At 41.4% G+C, this 18,211-nt stretch overlaps 1 protein-coding gene across 1 annotated transcript in view; it reads right to left on the bottom strand.

Annotated features, from left to right (window-relative positions):
* Positions 1–18,211, bottom strand: part of LOC143930915 (alpha-2-macroglobulin-like protein 1) — a 139,133-nt gene that overhangs the window by 84,849 nt on the left and 36,073 nt on the right. The window contains exons 5-10 of the mRNA XM_077455601.1: positions 9,673–9,693; positions 9,300–9,453; positions 8,179–8,263; positions 6,291–6,429; positions 5,471–5,585; positions 2,629–2,738 (exon numbers count right to left, since the gene is read on the bottom strand). Coding sequence (XP_077311727.1) covers positions 2,629–2,738; positions 5,471–5,585; positions 6,291–6,429; positions 8,179–8,263; positions 9,300–9,453; positions 9,673–9,693 — 624 coding nt within the window. The remainder of the gene's footprint in view (positions 1–2,628; positions 2,739–5,470; positions 5,586–6,290; positions 6,430–8,178; positions 8,264–9,299; positions 9,454–9,672; positions 9,694–18,211) is intronic.

The raw sequence follows: 18,211 nt of genomic DNA, 5'->3' as shown, positions 1-18,211 counted from the left end.
AAATCCATCTGATTTTTTCCGACGGATTTTGACCCAAATTGTCTTGCATACACACGGTCGTACAAAGTTGTCAGAAAATCTGATCGTTAAGAACGAGGTGACGTACAATACGTACGACGGGACTATAAAGAGGCCAGTAGCCAATAGCTTTCGTCTGGTAATTTATTCTGAGCATGCGTGGCACTTTGTGCGTCGGAATCAGAAACAATCGGATTTTGTTGTTGGAAAATTTTATATCCAGATCTCAATCTTCGTGTGTTGGAAATTCCGATGGAAAGTCCGATGGAGCCTACGCACGATCGGAATTTCCAACAACACAATGTGATGATACATTTTCCGTCGGTGTGTACAGGGAAAAACAGTGCATATTTTTAGCACTGATCACTGTAAAAATGTCACTGGTTGGTGCCTAATATTGCAAGCAAACGATTTGGTTTAATGTCTAACTCCAGCCAAAATGATTTTTTTAACTTTTTATTCTCTTTTTTGTTTTTTCTTGTTTTGGATAACGTGGAGAAAGGTTAGAATGTCTGCCAAGTTTTAAGTGCCGTCTGTGTCATATTAAGGAGTTTTAACTTATTCCCACTCTGATAAAAAAAGGTTTCAGATGTAGCTGGCCTTAAAGTGATTATCTCAATTAACCACTTCAGCCCCAGAAGATTTCACTGCCTTAATGACCAGGCCATTATTTGCGATACAGCACTGCGTTAATTTAACTGACAATTATGTGTCATTGCGTCGCTGTACTCAAATAAAATCGATGTCCTTTTTTCCCACAAATTCAAATTTTCCCACAAAGAGTTTTCTTTTGGTGATATTTAATCATTCCTGCGATTTAGATTTTTTTGCGCTATCAACAAAAAAAGACCAACAATCCAATAAAAAAAAATGGCAAAAATCGAATTTCTTAATCAATTTAGGCCAGTATGTATTCTGCTACACATTTTTGTTAAAAGAAATCCCAATAAATCTCTATATTGATTGGTTTGCGCAAAAGTTATTGTGTCTATAAACTAGGGGATATTTTTATGGCATTTTAAACATTTTTTTTTTTTACTAGTAATGGGGGCGATTAGCGATTTTTAGCAGGACTGCGACATTGCAGCGGACAAGTTGGACACTAAGTGACACTTTTTGAGGACCAGTGACAGTAATGTAGTGATCAGTGCTAAAAAATGCACTGTCACTATACTAAGAACATTGGTAGGGAAGTGGTTAATATCAGGGGTGATAAAAGGGTTAAAGAGGGATTCCACCAAAAAAAAAATATTAAAAGCCAGCAGCTATAAATACTACAGCTGCTGACTTTTAATAAATGGACACTCACCTGTCCCGGGTTCCAGCGATGTCGGCAGCCGAGGCCGATCGATCGCTCGGCCCTCGGCTGCTGCCGCCACCATTCTAGGTGAGGGAATCAGGAAGTGAAGCGAATCGGCTTCACTTCCCAGTTCCCTACTGCGCATGCGCGACTCACGCAGCGCAATAGGAAATCTCCACGCTGTCACTGGGACCCGTGTGTGTCCCAGCAGACAGCGCGGCAGGGCAGGAAATGGCATAGACTCCCACGGGAGTCTATGCCCGGAAGTGGGTGTAAATACCTGTCTTTGACAGGTATCTCCACCCCCTCCCCCCTGAAAGGTGTCAATTGTGACACCGGAGGGGGGGAGGGATCCGATCAGCGGAGGTTCCACTTTAGGGTGGAATCCCGCTTTAAGTGTTCTCCTAGGGAGTGATTTCAAACTGTGAGGGGGATGGTTTAACTGGAAGAAGAGAGAGATTTGTGTTCCTGATTAGCAGGAACACAGGATTTCTCTCTTCCTCTCTGACAGACCGCCGTTTTGCCTCTCCAGCGAATGATCGGCAGCTCCTGGTGGCCATCACGGCTGCCGGACCCACTGATTGGCTCCCGCTGTGTCCAATCACAGCGGGAGCGGGTCGCTGGTACCCGAAGAGGAAACAATGTACGGGTATATTGTTTCTCGCACTTGGGCCACTCTGCTGCAGTAAATGTGCGGTGGGCGGTCCAGAAGCGGTTAAAGGAAATGGAGACTGTCTTTGCTGACCACTACTACTAAAAATGATAGTTGCCTATCATGGGCTACTGATCCAAACCAAGTATGCAGATCTGGAGTTCTGACATCAGTCTGATTTAATAATCTGTATTCTTGTTTTGGGTTAATGATCTAGAGCAGGGGTCTCCAAACTTTTCAAAGGGCCAGTTTATTGTCGTTCAGACAATAGGAGGGCGGGAGTGTGGCCAGCAGGGGCAGAAATGTCATGGGCCTGGCATCAGTGAGAATAAATATGGCCTCAGGGTTGGTGGTCAAAGAGGAGGAGTATTGCCCCTTTTAGGAGGAGGAATAGTATCCAATTATTGGTATCGGTGGAAGAAATAGTGCCCCGTTGTTGGTGTCAGTGGGAGGAATAGTGCCCGAGGGCCAGATAAAGGCTAGCAAAGGGCCACATCTGGACTTTGGGACACAGTTTGGAGACCCCTGATCTAGAAAATGCTGAAACAACAAGAATTATCGGAGGTAGGTCAGCAATGACAGCTTTTCAGTACAGGTTTGCTTTAAATAATAATAAGAATTCAAGGTAGCAAATGGAGAACAAAGTAGTATAACTCACCAATCCTCTGTATGGCATTCCAGGTTTGTAGCTGCTTTCATAGTCAACAAACTGCACTTTGCTTATGACATTTGAGATTTGTATCTGACTTTTGGCTGATAACTCAATTCCTGCACAAAGTTAGAAAAAGGAACAAATTTATAGAGTTAGGAGTGCAGTACACTGGGGTGCCATAACGCAGCCTCTACAGCTTACGCATATATTTGCAAATGTGTGCAAACCAAACCCCTTGTTTTAACATGAACTGTAAGAAAGGCTAACTCAGTATATTGCAGGCTGGCTGAGCTGGGAATTTTTGTTTGCTGATATTTTGACACGAGTCGCCTTTCCAAAAGGAGCACAAAGCCCAACTTATTACAATTACTAATAATACAGCAAGTAATTGCTGAACACAAGTGTAGTAAACCACAGTATTCAATGAGCAGCTGAATGTCAAATTTTAGAAGCTTCTCCTTCCAGTTTTATTAACCACTTCACCCTGGGAAGGATTTACCCCCTTAATGACACGGCCATTTTTTTTGCGGTCGTGCGGTGCTGTACCCAAACCAAATTCATGTCCTTTTTTTCCCACAAATAGAGCTTTCTATTGGTGGTATTTGATCACCTCTGCAGTTTTTATTTTTTGCGCTATAAACAAAAAAAGTGTGACAATTTCGGGGGAAAAAAACAATATTTGACTATTTTATACTTTTTTGCTATAATAAATATCAAACAAATAAAAAATAAAATAAAAAAAATCTTCATTAGTTTAGACCAATATGTAGTCTTCTACATATTTTTGGTAAAAAAAAACAAAAAAAAAAAAAACACAATAAGCGTATATTGATTGATTTGCGCAAAAGTTATAGTGTCTAAAAAATAGGGGATATATTTATGGCATAATTTTTTTACTAGTAATGGCGGTGATCAGCGATTTTTAACGGGACTGCAACATTTCGGTAGACAGATCGGACACTTTTGACACTTTTTTGGGACCATTGACATTTATACTTCTGTCTTTTTTCAAACTCACCTACTATGTAATTATACAGCGATCAGAGCTAAAAATATCCACTGATTACTAATTAAATGACACTGGCAGGAAAGGGGTTAACACTGGGGGGGATCAAGGGGATAATTGTGTCCTAGGGAGGTGTTTCTAACTGTGGTGGGAGGGCACTAACTGGGAGTACAGAGAGATCGTTGTTGCTGATCACTAGAAACAGCAGATCCCTCTCTATTTCCCTGACAGAATGGGGATCTGCTTGTTTACATTGACATCGCAACTTCCGGCCACACGCATTGGCTCTGGCGGTGTCCGCGTGCCCCCCTATAGCCCTTTAAGCAGCCGCTGTACAGCTACGGCGATTTGTTTAGGGGAGCCAAGCTGCCGCCCCTATAACAACAGCGGCTGGTCAGCAAGCAGTTAAAGGAGTGGAGTATGCTCACTCTGCAAACTCTATTTTCATGTATCTGAATATAGTGAATGAGGTGAAATAAAATTAAAATCCACTTTGCAAAGAATACTCAGTAATAGGGATAAGCCAAGTGTTCGACTCAAACCTCTTTGCCCGATCAGCGAATATTATGCGGTGTTCACGGCAAATTTGAAAAGCCGCGGAACACCATTAAAGTCTATGGACACTAACATGAAAAAACAAAAATGCTAAATTGAAAGGTTTATATGCATGGTATTGTCATAAAAAAATGTTTGGGGGGCCTATGTCCTGCCCCAGGGGACATGTATCAATGCAAAAAAAAAAAAGTTTTAAAAACTGCCTTTTTTTGGGAGCAGTGATTTTTATAATGCTTAAAGTGAAACAATAAAAATGAAATATTCCTTTAAATATCGTGCATGGGGGGTGCCTATAGTATGCCTGTAAAGTGGCACAGTTTTCCCGTGTTTAGAACAATACTACAGCAAAATTACATTTCTAAAGGAAGAAAAGTCATTTAAAACTGATTGCTGCTGTAATGAATTGTCCTGTCTCAGCAATATAGATAAAACTCATTGAAAAAAACAGCATGAGTTCCCCCCAGTCCATTACTAGGCCCTTTGGGTCTGGTATGGATGTTAAGGGGAACCCAAAACCATTTTTTTTTAATTGCGTGGGGGTCCCCCCAAAATCCATACCAGCCCCTTCAGGTCAGGTATGGATATTAAGGGAACCCTGTGCCAAATAACAAAAAAAAGGGTGTAGGGGTCCCCCAAAAATCCATACCAGACCCTTATCCAGGTACACAACCTGGCTGCATGTAAATAAGGGGGGACAAGAGAGCCCTCCCTCCTGAACCGTACCAGGCCACATGCCCTCAACATGGGGAGGGTGCTTTGATGAGGACAAGGGCCTCATCCCCACAACCCTTACCCAGTGGTTGTGGGGGTCTGTGGGCGGAGGGCTTATCGGTATCTTGAAGCCCCCTTGAACAAGGGGTCCCCCAGATCCTAGCCCCCCATGTGAATTGGTAACGGGTACATTGTCCATTCACCAAATTAAAATGTCGAAAATAGTAATAAAGACAGGAGACACTTTAGGACAAGTCCTTTATTAAAAAATAAAAAAATAAAAATGTCCTGTGATGTAATTTCATCTCACGCCCCCCGACAAACCGAAAAAAAGAAGAAAAAACGCAACAGCTCCACCCCATGGGAGGCTCCCGTCGAGTGACGCTTCTTATCAATGACAGCTGTTATATAGCTGAGGGTGGGGCCACTCGGTAACGTAAATGGATGACCCCACCTTCCTCTTATGTCACATGGCGTCAGACCTGAAGGGCCTGGTTTGGATTTTGGGGGGGGACTCCCATGCAATTTTAAAAAAAAATGGTTTGGGTTCCCCTTACCTACCTTACCCAGACTTACCTGTACCCTGTTCAGTGATGTAGGCAGATCCCTCCAAATTCCTGTCAATGTCACTTCTTGGTAAATTATAAATGTCAGACTTTACATGGTGTGTGGTACATCCTGAATGATCCAGCTGAAAAGAAGATGCAGTGAGTCATGTAGACTGCTAATGGTACAGTTTTATTAGTAATTAGTGGCATCCAGTGCCCAAATTTTTTTGGGGGGGAGGGGCAGCAAAAAAAAAACTGCCCCCCCCCCACTCAGTGATCCATGGCCTTACCTTATGCAGGGAGGTGCGGGAGGAGGGAAGAGCCAAGCCAGGGCCGTTGCTTCTCTTCCCAGCCGAACAGGAAGTGGGTCCTGAGACCTGATTGACTGGGACTCCTAAGACTCCAGGGCAATAAGGTCTCGGGACCCGCTTCCTAATTGGCTGGGAGGTGAAGCAGGAAGGCATTAGCTAATATTAATTTGCTAATGTCACACAAGTGGGTGGGCTCTGCACACCGAGTCCACCATTTTTGAAGCCAATTAGAGCCTCTGGCTGTAATCATGTGCTTCTAAAAAAGAAAAAAAAATCCATGTGTCTGACACCCTGCATGGAGATTAGGGGCTGGGTCCATGGATTACGGGGGCGGCTTCCCTAATGAGCGGGTCGTCTCTGATAGTAATACAACCATATTCAGCATTGCTAAGATATTTGTTTCATGTAAGAAGCTAACAAAATCAAGGAATTGTGAGTACTCCTTTTGCATCCAAAGGAATTTAAATGCAAAAAAAAAAAAAAAAGTAGAAAGTATATAAATTGATGAGCTCATTTTTGTCTCTTCTAATAATTTACCTTTCCAGTGTAGTTTGCACAGATATTGAGGGGCTCAATATATACAATGGCATGCAACAAGACCGTATGATATCCAATTCTTCTTCGACGGCATATCTCAATCCTATAATCTCCCAATACTGGCTTTCCATAGGTGTACCTGAGGAAACATTCCATAGACTTTAAGTATCTGTTGTTTACCATTAGTCAAGGACAGGTAAAATAGTATATTGTATTCATTTAAAAAAGGGGAGAGTAAAGCCTGGTACATACAGGCAGTTTTTTCTTCTGTCATCCCAGTGGGCTGAATGGAAATAGGAGATTGCTGTACTAACTAAGCAATGTTAGTACAGCAATATCCCTGCTGTGCTATTGTGTTCTGACAGTGGGACTGCCCCCCCCCACCAGAACACCGGCCGGCAATCACAGCCAGTAATCGAATGCTGATCATCTGTTGGTTTTTCAGAATGCTCGATCATCAGAAGCCGGTCGTTGGAATGCGCCTGGCTAAAAGTCAGCCGGTAACTTCTGAACCAACCGTTTTCGGATGATTTTCAGCACATGTGTAAGCTCTCATGAGTATGGTCTTGGTAACGCTCTTTTTTTTTTACTGTATTGTAACTGTAATATCTTCCTTTATATTTTAAATTGCTGCACAAACTGTTGGAGCTAAATAAATCATGTACAATAATAATAGGTAGACATGTGCACTTTTCAAAAAATGTGTTAGTTTTTGTATCATTCATGTTTTTTTGTTTTTTTTTGGGTCATTCGCTATGATTGCAATTTGTAAATTCAAAAACTCGTAAATTCTAAAAATGTGTAAATTTGTAAATTAGAAAATTAGAAAATCCGAAAATAAAGAAAATCCCCAAATTTGAAAGAATAACTAACTAATAATAACTAGCTATTAAATTATAGGTATTGGAATTTCCTTTCAAATTTGGCTGTAAGGGCCGATTCACACAGCGATGCGCGGCGAGGCGTCTCCGACTTGCCTCACCGCGACCTGCACGGACCTCAGCGGCGACTTGCAGAGGACTTCTGTATAGAAGTCAATGCAAGTCGCCCCAAAGTAGTACAGGAACCTTTTTTCTGAGTCGGAGCGACTCGAGTCGCTCCTCTCAGAACGGTTCCATTGTACAGAATGGGGGCGACTTGCGGGAGCGAGGCGAGGCGAGCCGTGTCGCCTCGCCTCGCGTCGCAGTGTGAACCGGCCCTTAGTGAACATAACAAATACAAATGTATCCGAAGTTACAAATTATCCAAAATAACGAATGTGCATCTAAACAAATGGAACAGAACAAATGAATAAGAAATGATAATAATAAAAAAGTTTTATTAATATTATTGTTGTTATTTATGATTACTAATTCATTACGTTCCATTCGTTATTTCAGATAATTTGTAACTTCAGATAAGTTTGTATTTGTTACGTTCACTAACAGTCAAATTTGAAATTAAATTTCAATACCTATAATTTAATTGTTAGTAATAGTTAAGTTGTTATTAGTTAATTATTATTTCAGATTTTTGAACTTTTGAGTTTTCGGATTTTCGTTATTTTGAATTTTCATTCTTTTTTGGATAGTCGAATTTCTTAATTTCTAAAAATTCGAATTTTCCAAATTTTCGAATTTTCAAATTTTCCAAATTACCAAAAAGTCGAATTTCTGAATTTGCAAAAATTTGAAAATTCTGATATTTCTAAGTTAACAAATTTGTCAAAATTCGTAAAAAAAAATAAGAATTCGGAACTAAACAAATTGCTAATTTCTTACAAATAGCACTCCCCGTTCCATGTGTATTGGGCAAGTTTCATTGCACAAAATATTAATTTCACTAAGCTTAAGATCAGTTTACAGTAAAATAATATGTCATAATCCAGCTAACATTTTGTATGCATCACCTGGCACATAGTTTAACTGGTATAGTTTCACTGTTGAAGAGAAGAACCTTGGGAAACTGGAACGTTACTTCATATTTTGGTAGGACTATGGTGATAAAAAAACAAATAATTTCAGTACAGACCTAGGAATATATATATATAAATATACAGTAAACAAAGGGATATATTTGCTAAAATTGGATAGAGCAAAATCTGGTGCAGTTGCGCATGGTAGACAATCCGTTTCTAACCGTTTGCTTGTTTAAAGCGAAGGTCCACCCTAAAGGGAGCTTCCGCTCATTGGAACCCAATTGGCACCTTTCAGGGGGGAGGGGGGTGCAGGTACCTGTACAGTACAGGTATCTGCACCCACTTCCGGCATAGATATCTGCAGAATATAAGCCCCTTTCCGCAGATATCTACACCCCTTTCCGAAGGTCTCCCGCTGTCTGCTGGGAAACACATGGATCCCAGAGACAGCGGGACCATCCTTATTGCGCAGCGCGACTCGCGCATGCGCAGTAGGGAACCGGGAAATGAAGCCGCAAGGCTCCACTTCCTGATTCCCATAGTCAAGATGGCAGCGGCAGCACCCGAGAGACGATCGAGAGATCGGCTTCGGGTGCCGACATCACGGACGCGCTGGGCGGGTAAGTGTCATTATTTTAAAAGTCAGCAGCTGGAGTATTTGTAGCTGCTGGCTTTTAAAAAAAAAAAAAAACGGCGGACTCCCGCTTTAAGTAATGTGTAACTGAAGGCAAAACCTTTTTTTTTTTGTTTTGGATAGAGTGGAGAGGGATTAGAATGCTTGCCAGGTTGTATTACTGTCTGTGCCCATGTCTATTTGTCCTGTTTACCATTTATAATTGAAAGGAAAAGGATAAGAAAATCCCCAATGTGGGACAGGAAGTGAAGGGAAATCTCCGCAATGGGACATAGATGGAAGAAAAATCTGACAGGGTTATAATCCTCCCTTGCTCTATCCAAAATGAAAAAAAAATAAGTTTTGCCTTTAGTTATACTTTAAGCTATGATTAAAAAAACACAAAAAAAAAATGGAAGCTGATTGGTTTCTATGCAGAGCTGCACCAGAATTTGTATTCTATAATTTAGTAAATCAACAACAAAGAGTATTTCTTCACCATATTCCTCCACATTAAAATGATGGACTGCCTCGTTCGCCCGGATGGTGTATTCCCCCAGCAAAGGCTCAGAGGCAAGTTCAAGGGAAATATCAGCCAATCCTTGATTGACCGTCACATTTAACCACTGGCCAATCCGATTCTTTCCTGGATCCTGAAAGAAAAATAATAAAATACTGTTATTAACACAACTGCATGCATCAAATTATTCTAAATAAGAGCTATAGTATCTCAAAAGACCATCTTTAGATAGCTCGACAACTCTGAAATTTACCAACTACCTATGTCGTTTAGTTAAAATAAAACATGTAGAAAAATTCATTTAAACACATACTCTAAATATGCACAGCAAAATATGTATAATTAGTATTACCTGCAACTGTACAGATTCAATCTGAAAAACAAAAAAGCAGTAAATAGTAAGGAAACTCAGTTACTACATGTCTGGCAACATTTCTTCATCAGATTAATATCAAACTGACTTTTTGTTAATATGCTCAAAATCCACCCAAAATCTTTTATTGTAATTACTAATATCCACCACCATTCCCAAAAATATTTTTATCTCTTTATGCAATGGTAATATACATAATTCAAAGGTAGACTAAATTTAAGGTAACGGTTACCTGTTCTTCACCTTCAAGAAGATGGTTCAGAAAAAAAAAACTTACTAGTATGACTGTAACATTAAACTGTCTACTTAGCCAAAAAACAGTTGTGAGAGGGGGCACATGCACCACTCTTCAAGATGGTGGATGTGTTATTCGTGAGCTCCGGACCTGCTCTACTCTCCGTGACCCCTGCACAGCCCCATTGTCATACATTCTCCATGGGGGTAAGACCTATAGACCCATCAGAGCCTCCTAGCACCCCATGGTAAAGATGAGGGACCAACAACCTTACTATCGAACACCGCAAGCGCCACAGCCTGTAGTCACAATGGACCGCTTCTTGACTAGTCCTCAATCCCCCGGTCTTGATTACACAAGGAGACCCGGAGGAGTACGTTAGCACCCAGATGGTGGACGACAACTCCCAGCAAGCCCTTCCCCCACATCACCCTTCATCCTCTCAGTCCATTTTAACCCCTGTACTGCTTGCACAGCAGCAAGCAAGGGGAATAGCCCAAGAGGTGAGGAAGTTTACAGGGAGCTCAGAGGGGAGATTGACCAGCTTGATGAGCTCACAACAACTTTGGAAACCAAGTTTAATGAGACATTACAGTATGTTCAGGCCCTGGAAGAATAAAATGCCTCTCTTAAAAACTCTGTGTCCCTGCTACAACTTCAGCAAGAAGACCTGGAAAACAGAGAAAGGCGCCAAAACCTCAGTATCTGCGGTCTCAGAAAATGTGGCTGACAATATCATCAGAAAGTACTTATTAGGTCTGTTTAAACACCTTGCTCCTGACATAGTGGACATAGACTGGAGCCTTGATCGGGCCCACAGGTCTCTGACATAGTGGTGCGGTTCCACTTTTATTAGAGTCGCTGACCCTGCTTACCCACAACCAATCCCCTATTGATTATAAAGGCGACAGAATTCAAATATTTAGTGACCTCTCTCCAATCACCCTGGCTAAAAGGCGCTCCCTACGTCCCATCACCTCTCACCTACACAAGATCTTACGCCTCAGTGCAACAAAAGATGGCGCCCCAACATACCCTCCAGGATCTACAAGAAGGAGATTTTTTCCTCAAAAACCTGGGCCTACCACCATTACCAGAGGATGAAGGGCAACCAATTTCTACTACCCCCGACTTCCTTCAGCCCCATCATTGATCGACCTCAGTGCGAGGAAAATGATCGAAGGCTTACTGTGAGTGACCCTGTGAGTCATCCTTCAGGAGGTTTTTCTTTCCTTGGGATCACGGACCCCCTAACCCCTTCTCACAGGTTGGATTTGTTCCAATTCACCTTTTGCTGATGGAAGATTAACTACTCTGTTTCTTTTTTTTTGGCTGCGGCCGAGGACTCCTGAGTCACTGTTGGGACTCAGGCTTACACATGTTATTAGGTCTACTTTTTTTAGGCCAACCCAGCCTTTTTGTTATTTTGCAGCTACACATCTTCAGGACTCTTTTTTTTTACTTTTTTTTCTGTTATTGTGCTCCTTTTTTACTTTTTTTACCTTTGCCATTTTTCTAATGTTTTCCACAGTACAGTATGGTATGTTGATTAATATAAATCTATTAACCTATAATCCCACTGTTGGGAAGCTACCTGTTCTACAATATCTACACTGGCTAAATTCTACTTATACCTTGGTATAGCTCTGAAGCTGTTGTAATATAATGTGAAAGGCCTGAACTCCATCAAAAAATGATGGCTGGCTTTGAAGGAGTTCAGGGCCTCCGGTGCGGATGTGATCCTGAATCAGGAAACCCACTTCCGATCTGGAGGTTCCTTTAAATTTGCATCCAAATGTTTTCCGATCTCTAACATGGCGTCTGACTCATCTGGTAAGGCTGGCATCGCAATACTGATTAGACACTGTTGCCCTCTCCAGATCCAGTCCATACATCTAGACCCACAGGTCACTACATAATAATGCAATGTGTTTATATGTCTTGTTCCATTACAATTATGAATGTATATGCAGCTAACTCAGGTCAGATCAAATTCTTAACTGAGGCATTTGAACAGTGCCAACGCTTCTCACAGCCCTTTACGGTGATAGGTGGAGACTTCAATACCATTCTCTCCACGAGATAAGAGATCCCCATTCCACACTAAACTAGCCCTCCCAGCACAATCTTTATCCACATTCTTTTGCAAACTGACACATGCCCACCACCTGTTTGACACCTGGCGGATTAAACACCTAACACGCAAACAGTTTTCATTCTATTCTCCTCCCCACAAAATGTTCTCTAGACTTGACCACTTTTTCATGATGGCCCCCCTCCTACCCAACACAGAGTCAGCTGATTTAGACCCCATTACCTGGTCAGACCATGCCCCCTGACCTTAGACCTTTCCCTCGCCACTGCATACCCTAAGAAATGTCATTGGAGGCTTAATGGATCACTGCTAAATGACCCTAAAACTAAAGAAAGATGTACTTTCCCTCGCTCTGACAGAATACTTCCAGCTCAATGTAGGCACTGTCTCCAGTCCATCCACTCTATGGGAAGCTCACAGGGTGTATTTCAGGGGGCAATGTTTTTTAGTAAGCTCCCGTGGAAATAAGGATGTGGCCCTCCTTAAATCATCCTTACTGGCCGAACTGCAAACAGTTGAGCACTCCCTAGTTCACTCTCCCATCGTGGCTCAACTACAGACAGTAACTTCAGTATGAAATAGGCTAAAGTGCCTGGAGATGTCAGCTATAGACAAATTCCTCCTATGGGCTAAGAAAAATTTCTACGACAGGGGTCTCAAACTGGTGGCCCTCCAGCTGTTGCAAAACTACAATTCCCATCATACCTCTGCCTGTGGCAGTCATGCTTGTAAATTTCAGCTTTGCAATGCATCATGGGACTTGCAGTTTTGCAACAGCTGGAGGGCCACCAGTTTGAGACCCCTGTTCTACGAGTTCTCCAATAAACCACATAGAATGTTAGTCTCTAGGCTCAACCCTAGGCCCTTACATTCCTTTTCGGATCACCTTAAACAATCCAAAGGGACCCCCACCCACTGCCCACAAACCATGACTTGGGTCTTTGGTGAGTTTTACGCTAAACTTTACAATTGCTTGACCCCACAACTTCATCCCCCATTTGATCAGGAGACTTTTCTATCAGACATAAAACTATCAAAACTGACCAAACCGGACCTACACATATTAAAGTGGAAGTAAACCCATCGATTTAATAGTTTAAAAAAACAGTTACATTCCCGGCATGCCGGAAATGCTAACTGTCACATTGGTTGTGCTCTCAACCAAACTGTCAAACCATCCAATGGCTGGTGTCATAACTGATCACATGTGCAGCTTCATGGCAGTTGAAGATTAAACAAAGACCAAGATGGCAGCTTCCTTGGCTGAAAGAGATAGGAGGGTTTACTTCCACTTTAAGCACCCCCATTTCTGGAGAAGAATTAGCTAATACTATTAATCACGTACCTCTACACAAATCGCGGAGCCCAGTCTCACCTATTCCTACAACAGGACATTTTAACTGATCTTGTGACCCCATCTATTATCTTTGTACAACTCCCTTCTACAGGGCTTCGTATTACAAACTCTTCACTAAAATTCTGGTCATTCGCCTATCCCAATTCCTAACCAAATTGATTGATAGAGACCAAGTAGGCTTTGTCCCCACTAGACGCGCTGGGGACAACACTAGGCGCACCATCGACATCATCGATATGCTGAACAAAGTACGCAGACCAGCATTGATCCTTAGCCTAGATGCCCAAAAGGCGTTTCATAGATTAAGCTGGCCCTACGTGTTTGCTACCCTTTCCAAATTTTGGTTTCAGGGTCCATTTATATCTGCTTTATTGGATCTTTATTCCAACCCCTTATCTCAGGTCCAATTGGCCTCATTTACATCCCAGACCTTCCCTATTTCAAACGGTACTAGACAGGGCTGCCCTCTATCCCTGCTCCTATTCATTCTATGTCTGGAACCCTTAGAGGAAGCTATACGGTTCCATCCTGATATCTGAGGGGTTCCAATGCGCAATAGAGAATATAAATTATCCCTATTCGCGGATGATATTCTGCTGACCTTCACATTTCCCTCCCATCCCTGCATGCTCTCCTTTCCCGGTTTAGCTACCTATCTGGTTACAAAATCAACACCTCTAAAACAGAATCATTGCCTCTACATATCCCCCTGGAAGATCTAACATCCCCAAAAAGCTCATACCCATACAAGTGGTGTACCTCCGCTCTGAAATATCTAGGCGTACAAATTACCCCTACCTACTCCTCCCTGTACTCAACCAACTACACACCACTGTTTAAGGACATCAATGCCCTGTTAACCCACTGGAATTTATTCCCTGTATTGTAGGTTTGGCATAATCAATGTGGTGAAAATGTCAGTCATGCCTCAACTACTATACTTTTTGACACCCTTCCAGTCCCCATATCCATGTCTCAACTGAAACTGATCAAACAATGGTTCCTCAGATTCATATGAGGAAATAAGACACACAGAGTAGCAAGCTCAGTGATCTTCTCTCCCAGAAACTGAAGGGGTCTGGGGGCCCCAGACATTCACAAATACTACCTGGCCATCTACGTGCTGTGGTATACTGGTCTAGCCTCTCACCGACAATTAGGTGGTCAGAGATTAAGATGGGTTCTCTGTTCCTTACCCATCCCTGCTCCCTAGTCTGGTCAGCCCCACTGCACCAAGATCCCAAACCTCAAAGTACATGTGCTACAAGGTTCTCTCTCTCTCTCTCTCTCTCTCTCTCTCTCTCTCTCTTCACCATACCCCCCCACAATGTACTTTACAACCCCCTTAATCCCAGATAGCCTATCCCACACTCAAATGCTTCCATGGGCACAGGCAGGTCTGTTTTAGCTCTGCCAATTTGCTCATCCAATTACCCAAAAGCTCCGGACCTTTGTGGACCTCCAGTCTAAGCACCAGATACCCAAAAATTTGTTCTACTCATATCTCAAGTGAGTCATTATCTATCAACTCTCTCTGCTCCATACTCTACCTAAACCAACAACCTTTGAGCTCCTTTGTTCCCAAAGCCCCCATCAAATGCAGCTAATATCTAACATATATCAATTACTGCAGGAGTCCCTTCCACTCTCTGAAGACTTACACACTTATATGCACAAATGGGCCCAATCTCCCTCCCTCAATAGGATATGATCTGGACCTCAACGTCTAAAGTATCCAGGTGCATGACACAGAGAGAGACAGCACTTAAAATGCTTCTCTTCTGGTACAGGCCTCCAGAAATACTGCATCATTATAACCCCTCCCTCTCTCCTCTTTGTTGGAGATGTGGTAAATCTAGAGGCACCCACTGCCACATCTTCTGGCAATGTGAACTAATTGTGCCCTTTTGGTCCATGATGATGTCTCTGCTTCAGCGTATATTTGAGCATTCTCTTCCGTTGGATCTGTTATATCTCCTTCTGGGTCTCCCCTTCTCTGGGCTGGGGAAAGCTTTGAACAAATTAGCCTCCTATATCTTGCTGTCCAGCAAGTGAGTTATCCCTATCTGTTGGTTGTCCCACACCCCCCCATCTCAGGATCAATTTTTACAGGTTATTGCCGAAATTCGTAGAATGGAACACATGACAGCCCAGGTAGATGATGCAGTGGACAGATTTGATAGAGTTTGGGATTTGTGGGACAAATCTGAGTACGGCATCACACCCTAATTACCTCCTGATACCCACATATCAACCTAACATCTCAGTCGCTTATCTTCAGTTTCCAACTACTTTTCAGTTATAGCCCTCTTGATCTACAATTGATTCTTTTGAATTTCAATATACCAGATGTGCTCTTCTTTTTTTTTTTTTTAGTTTCTGCACTGCACTATGTTCTATATTCAGTAAAAACACAATTTATATAAAAATAAAAGAAAAGTTGTGAAATACTGCAGTATTTGGAGGCCCACAGACTGAACATCATGAATGAAACCAGCACTGCATGGCTGCATACTGTTTTGTGGCAAAAATGTAATACAGTTAAATAATTTTTGGTGAATGCAGGAGTTTGGAAGACCACCAGAACGTTTGTCAATTATTTTGGTAGCAAGGAGTATGCTATGCCGCCACAATGATTTCAAATTTGGCACTCGTGCTCCTGAATTTTACTCTTATTTTACAGTACATAAAAATCAGCTAAGGGATCATGACAACTTCCTTCATCGTTTTAATGGCCATAGTACAGAAACCTTGCAAAGCTCTCCTTACATTAATATACAAAACTCAACCCAATATCCTAATAAAAACAAAGGGATAGGATGCGCTATGGAATTTGTTATACAGAGAATGTAGGTAAGAGCAGCCTCTATTATGTTTCCATCCAGATGGATGGAACAGTGAAATAGGTGAAAGAAAGAGAATAGATATGGCGCTATACCTTGTTAAACTCACTGTTTAACAAGGTGTTTATCATTTAGAGCGTCATTGGGTGAGACGTCCCATCTTAGTCTTCTAGGTGTTATTTTTTCTGAGATGTACATCTCCAAAATGGCTACGTCCCACCATACTCTTAATTGTTTCTCTAAATTATGTTTCAACTGTTTAAACAGGCTATCCAAATCTTGCTTATTTACTACTTGTTCTTGGTTGAACACTTCAACCAGGTTAATGGCTCTACTGTTAACATATTTAAAAAGGTCCATTGCTGCACCCTAAAGATTTTAAAGTCGTAGGACTTTAAATAAATGGTAATAAAAACAAAGGGATAGGATGCGCTATGGAATTTGTTATACAGAGAGTATGTAGTGTAATGTAGGTAAGAGCAGCCTCTATTATGTTTCCATCCAGATGGTTGGAACAGTGAAATAGGTGAAAGAAAGAGAATAGATATGGCGCTATACCTTGTTAAACTCACTAAAAAAGTATATCATAAAATAAAACTGTACAAATTTTCCAGCTTGCTGGCTAATATTTTTAAAACCAGGGATAGGCCTAGATGGACTAAATAATAAAATCAATAAATAATAAAGTGCTGGGGATCAATCCATATTAAATAGTGAATGCAAAGTGAATATAAATTTTCCAGCGTGCTGGTTAGTAAAATGAAATAAAACTGTACAATCCACAAAAAATTTGATAAAATGAATAAATAAATAATTAATAAAAATACCATGAATCAATCAATATTCAATAGTGAAAACTACTCAAAGTGCTTGTGACTGTGATTATGGCACAACCAATTGAATGGTCGTAAAGGGGAACAACAAACCAAATTGTTCAAAATTATACAGACGTGAATACTAGTGGAATAGTGGGTGCAAACACACTGTGTCAAATCTCAGAACATGCCAAAGTTTGCACAATATAAAACAAAGATAAGAATAAAAATTGAGTCCAGAAAGTGAAAAAATCTTGCGGTGACAAGTCAAATGTGAAAGTCCAATTGAATAAGGTTTAAAAATTAAAATTTAAACATAAAACGAAAACGAATTAAAATGTAAACATAAAACGAATATTTGATAGTAAAAAAGGTCTTCTATATATAAGAGATAAGTGGAGGGAGTGACTTCAATATTTGTTCGCAGTGAACGTTTGCAGTGAACGTTTATGAATTTTGCTCTCACCAGAGATATGACCCCGTCCGGGGTGGATCAGCCTCCACAGTATAAGCCACTGTGTCGCTTCTTGGGCTGTCTCTGCTGTGATGCTGGGGAGATCCCTCGTTCTTCCGTGGGGGTGTTGTACCTCGTTTACATGTGATAGAAAAGAGGACTGTCCATGGTGTAGTATGTTTGAAACTCAGTTTATTTGAAACAACCTTAAAAATACTCACATTTAGTACGGAAAAAACACGTATTGTATTAAAAGCGTTCGGTACGTCCACTCGGCTGGCACGCCGTTTGTGCTGAAGGTGTACGTATCTGGCCACGCCCTACGCGTTTCGTCATTCAGACGTCATCTGGAGCGGCCATCTTCATACACCTTTCCACTTTTATAGGGTATAGTTACCAATCGCGCATGCGCGGGACCCAGCCGCCATGTTTGCTAAGGGGATTGCCAATGCTAAGCCTATTACTATGCCGGCCCAGCAGGAAATATATCATTGTGCCTGCTGCTAGTCTAATGTTATTAAACGCAGATTGGGCACTATTCCTATGTAAGTGGAATATATATCATTATAACACCTTTATGCACACACATAAATCGATGTAACCATGAAATTAATATAAATAAAATTATATAGCAATTACAGTGGTTTAACAGTATCTATAAAATTACAGTGGTTTGACAATATCTATAAAAAATTAAATTAAATTGGTTTGACAGTATC

Source organism: Lithobates pipiens, unplaced genomic scaffold (assembly GCF_037356315.1).
Source record: "Lithobates pipiens isolate NorthernLeopardFrog02 unplaced genomic scaffold, aLitPip1_a1.2 Scaffold_25, whole genome shotgun sequence".
In the NCBI taxonomy this organism is placed as follows: Eukaryota; Metazoa; Chordata; class Amphibia; order Anura; family Ranidae; genus Lithobates; species Lithobates pipiens.
The sequence above is the reverse complement of the archived record's forward strand: the minus strand, read 5'-3'. Positions and strand labels throughout refer to the sequence as shown.